Source organism: Nematolebias whitei, chromosome 15, assembly GCF_014905685.2.
Source record: "Nematolebias whitei isolate Nwh7 chromosome 15, NemWhi1, whole genome shotgun sequence".
Lineage (NCBI taxonomy): Eukaryota > Metazoa > Chordata > Actinopteri > Cyprinodontiformes > Rivulidae > Nematolebias > Nematolebias whitei.
Genome location: NC_056512.1, coordinates 45,537,562 through 45,542,561, shown reverse-complemented (window position 1 = coordinate 45,542,561; position 5,000 = coordinate 45,537,562). Strand labels below are relative to the sequence as shown.

Sequence of the window (5,000 nt, the reverse complement as noted above, 5' to 3'; positions counted from 1 at the left end):
ATGCTTCTTTTAACTTTTACATAGTTTTTGTGTGTTTTTAATATTAGCAAGCCTTTTGCTATTTTTAGTTTTTAGCTAGCCTTTTCGTTCTTTTAGCTTACGTTTTGATACTTTTACATTTGAGCCAGTGTTTTGGTTTCTTTCAGCCTTTAGGTAGCCTTTTTTTTTTACTTGTAGCTTTTACCTAGTCTTTTAGTGCTTTAAATATTAGCAACCCTTTTGTTACTTTTAGCTAACCTTTTGATATTTTAGCCAGACTTTTACTACTTTTAGCTTGTGCCTCACTTTCCGTAGCTTTTAGCTACTGCTTTGCTCTCTTTTAGCTGTAGGCCAGCCTTCAACTTTGGAACAAAAATAAGATTCAGCTAGTCCATCTGAATAAATCAAGACTCTCTCTTATTTTTTCAGTCAGATTGACGTTTAAGACCGACGCAGGGGTAGAGGCGCACTGGATATGTTTTGTTCTGCCACATCTGGCCCAGCAGGACCAGCGGGTGCCAGATGTAACCAGGAAACAACCCAGCAGATCTTGGATCAGTAGTTCTGGTCAAATTTGCAGTTGAATTAAAAGGTGTTTTTTCATTAGAGATCCCACCTGAATAACTGGGAGTACCAGCAGGACTTCAGGTTGCAGCGCCAGATCTTTTATCAAACCTTCAACTAGTTTTTCGGCTCCTTCACAGCAGGGTGCCGATTTGAACAAGCACCGAAGACAAAAACAATATTTTAATTTAAAGGCACATTGAACATTCTCACCCGATGTGATTGGTGCGGAGGGATATCTCCAAGGCTTTAAGGACCTGGGTGGCATCTTGGATTTTTTTCTTTAACTAAAGAAGAGAAAGGTCGTATCAGGACACGGCTGCTCGAGGATCTGAAACTGAAAGTTGCATCAAACAGAAGAGAAGGTCGAGCTTTCCACTGACCCTACGTGACACCACTCCTTGGTCGTGGTAGAAACTCTTAATCTTGGACAAATAGGTGGCTGGAGGACTCTTCACTTGAAAACGCTCCTGAGTGAAAACAAACATTTACTTTTCACAGCTTTCGTTATTTGATTAGAAACACCAAAATGATGACGAGTCTGTTCCGTTGTATTTGTGCCCTGCTCTCCGTTTCCATGCCAACGCCTCTATCATTCGCCACCACAGATACTCGGCTGCAAGGTTTCTGCACTGCACAAACCACAGACCTTCTTAGCATGTTTATTTGTGTACTTGGTGTCAGCTCTGTCCCCGTGAAGGCACCGGAGCAACAACCACGTTCTGTGTAACGACTTGGTTTGAACTCATGAGACATTATGAACAATAAAATAATGAGATCTCACCTGGTCACAGACGAGTTCCCATTTCTTCTCACTGTCATATTGACTCAGCAGCTTTAGTTTATCTGGAGGCAAGTTCATGGAGCTCTGACAGACAGAAACGACAGATGTTTTAGCAATATGTTTGATAGACAAGACAATTATTTATCTTCAATACCGCTGGATACTCCTTGTTTATGCAACATTATTCAAATTTATAAAACTACAGGGGCGATTGTGGTAAAAGCAGAAAGGTGGTAATAACCTGCTTATAACTCAGTTTTTACACAAGTTGTAATAATGTTACTGGCTGTCAAAGATATCGTGTATCTAAAAAAATACCTGTGATAGTTCCGTGCATTAGCCCAGGCGAAGTGAAGCTGTTTTGACCATTTGACCATTAAATAAACGCATAATAAATGCGACTTATACGCCAGAAAATACGGTAAGTGTTTAAATTGTTTTTTATTTATTTGTCATGATCTCCTCCATAGGGATGCACAATATTGAATTATTGGCTGATATCCGATACCAGTGCCAATATTTTCCCCCTAGACCTCCTTACAGAGTCTACATACAGACTTTCTCTGCTGTGGAAATAAAACTTCATTATTCTGCACGGTCTTTGTCAGTTTGGCTGCTGCCAAATGCAGATGCTAAAAAGGGGCTGAAGGTGATGCAACACTTCCACTTGGATTATGTTTAAAGTCAAATTTATTCCTGACATTTACTCCAACACAACGACAACACTCGAACAGTGCACATTTGTAAATTTTCACAAATCTAAGCTCAACGACGTGCGTGTCGTCCAAACATTGTGCTGGTGCCGCAGGCGTCCTCGTCACTGGTTGTCGTTCAAAAACAGCGCCTTTAATATCGGCGAGTTATTTTGATGGACGGGTATTTAACTTTAACACTAATATCGTCCGATACCGATACCATGCCGATAATATCGTGCATCCTTACTCCTCCAATTTTCCAGATGAGACAAAACAACAGAATCCAAAAATGCAGTGACAAAAACCCATCTGGCTAATGTGAATTAGCTTTGGCGGCCATCTTGAATTGCACTGCGTCCAAAGGTTAATGAGTTCATCCGGTTGTTATTTTGTGAAAGTTTCATTAAAATCCATCCTGTGCTTCATGATTTCAGACGAACAGAGGTGACTCCTAGATTTAATGCGACAGCTTTAAACTAAGGTTGCACAATGAGAAGCATTGTGAATGACTCTCAGCTACTACCACACCAAACTTTAGATAAATATCTCTACAACTGACTGAGTTAAAGTCATTTTTGTGTTTTCTAAGTCTGCAGGCTGTAGTGGCCAGCTTGGATGGGGTTGGCTCTAAAAGTTGATACATCTATTGAATATTTCCTGAAAGTTTCATTCAGTGGTTCATGAGATATTTTGCTAACAGACGGGCACAAGAACACACAGACACAGTGAAGTGTAAACCCCCCACCCTCAGTGTTCAGTCATAAGAAAAGATGTTTTAATTTTCAGAAAGGGCAGTTTCTGTTCGAATGACTGAAATCAACCCACTGGCAAATGTCAAGTTTCTCATAGCAGCACCGTCTTTCCACTGAAAGTACAAAAACAAGGAAATATGAATTAAACATCAGTTTTAAGAAAAGCTTGGATTAAAATAGCTACATAAATGTTACGTTTTGCTGAAATAAGGATGATCCAAGCTGAAGCAGCGCTCCGTTCTGTGTTCGATCATGAAACGAGCACATTAACTGACATGACAAATCATTTTAGTCGACACAGGGTGTGGTTTGCACACGTGCACACTCAAGCAGCGGTTCGTCGTTGCTTTTTCACGTCTTAAAGGAAAGAACAGAGATCAAACGGAAACGGCTCGATGCTGAGGAATTGAGCTCCATCCTTGGTGGGGTAAGGGCGGAGCCCTCGTGGGTTTTCCTGTGGCACCAAACCCCAAAATTATAAAATAAGAGTCGCACACTTTAGTTTAAATGAAACTGTGTAGAAATGAAGGAGAAGATCCACTTCTCCTTTCCTTGTAGCATTCATGGTGTAAAAATGTAGTTTCTATTTGCAAAAGTTGTTTTCCTGTCACATCTTCAGTTCACAATGGAGACGTTTGCTGAAAGAAGTGAGGTCATATGATGCAGGGGAGGGTGGGCGCTGCAGGCTTCCTGCTGCACCCACCCTCTTTCTTCATCATCTCAGCCAACATGAACGTTGTGCTAATAAAGTTGTGGTTTTAATTTATTCTCACGTAATAATTGCATTTTCACAAATGCAAAGAGAAACCATGAAGAAGTGCACCTCTCTAGTAGTTGCATATCACCCGCCGCCTTTCATGCTAGAGATTTTGACAAAGATCAACTTTGATGAGAACGAAGTTTCATCAGACGTTACCGAATCTCATTTGACCTGTTAGCAGTGGTGTGGCGAGGATCACTCTCAGCTACTACCACACCAGATTTGAGTTATGTTGGATAAGATCAATTAGTTGTGTAGATGTACATCCAAGTACAACTTTCAGAGAGGTTCACTAAAATCCATCCAGTGATTCTTGAGATGTTTTGCTAACAGACAAACCGTTGAGCCCAATAGTTAATGGTAACGTTTTACGAGTTGTTTCTAATACTTTGAATGTAATGTCATCAGTGCGTTGCATCATCTATTCTCTTGAAGACGCTGAGCGCCCAGGATGAAGTAACGTGCTTTTTATTTGGGATTTCTTCAGGAGAACACTTTGTGACAAGTCCAGGCTTTCTGCACTTTGGTTTAGCACCAGACACCTTTTGTCAGAAGTTTGGGTCCAGACAGAGCACCAGTGTTCAGTCTAAACCCCACAGAGACACACTTTCTGTTCCCGGACATCTCGTTGCAAATATTAATAGTAATCAAGATATTTGACATGTTGCATTTTTCTACTTTTAAATAAAGCACAAAAACTAAAGTATAATGTGAACTGCTGCATGCCGCCGTGGCGCTAGTGCTTTATACATGTACTAATAAAGTTTATTCTAATATAATTGACTGAGACGTGTCACAATGACATTTACATTTAATTTAAAAAAATTCATTTCAAACTATTGACCTAATAAGTACTAATTGTACTAATATTTGAACATGGGGAGTGTGGTGAAGAGGTGAAGAAGAGAGTCCAGGCAGGATGGAGTGATGGAGAAAAGTTTCAGGAGGGATTTGAGACCAAAGCGTGTCAGCAAAGGTCAAAGGTGAGACCAGCTCTGTTGTATGGTCTGGAGACAGAGACATGGACAAAAAGACAGGAGACAGAGACATGGACAAAAGGACTGGAGACAGAACTGGAAGTGGCAGAAATGAAGATGTTGAGGTTCTCCTTAGGAGAGACAAGGATGGAGAAGATCAGGAATGAGATCATCAGAGGTACAGCACAGGTTGAACACCTGGGAGATAAAGTTAGAGAGGACACACTGAGATGGTTTGGACATGTCCAGAGGAGGGACAGTGGTTTGGACATGTCCAGAGGAGGGACAGTGGTTTGGGACATGTCCAGAGGAGGGACAGTGGTTTGGACATGTCCAGAGGAGGGACAGTGGTTTGGACATGTCCAGAGGAGGGACAGTGGTTTGGGACATGTCCAGAGAAGGGACAGTGGTTTGGACATGTCCAGAGGAGGGACAGTGGTTTGGACATGTCCAGAGAAGGGACAGTGGTTTGGACATGTCCAGAGGAGG

General features: G+C 41.4%; 1 protein-coding gene across 1 annotated transcript in view; it reads right to left on the bottom strand.

The window, feature by feature from the left end:
• fmnl1a (formin-like 1a) overlaps window positions 1–5,000 on the bottom strand; it is a 17,215-nt gene that overhangs the window by 10,733 nt on the left and 1,482 nt on the right. Inside the window, exons 3-5 of the mRNA XM_037688765.1 lie at window positions 1,328–1,411; window positions 927–1,013; window positions 757–830 (exon numbers count right to left, since the gene is read on the bottom strand). Coding sequence (XP_037544693.1) covers window positions 757–830; window positions 927–1,013; window positions 1,328–1,411 — 245 coding nt within the window. The remainder of the gene's footprint in view (window positions 1–756; window positions 831–926; window positions 1,014–1,327; window positions 1,412–5,000) is intronic.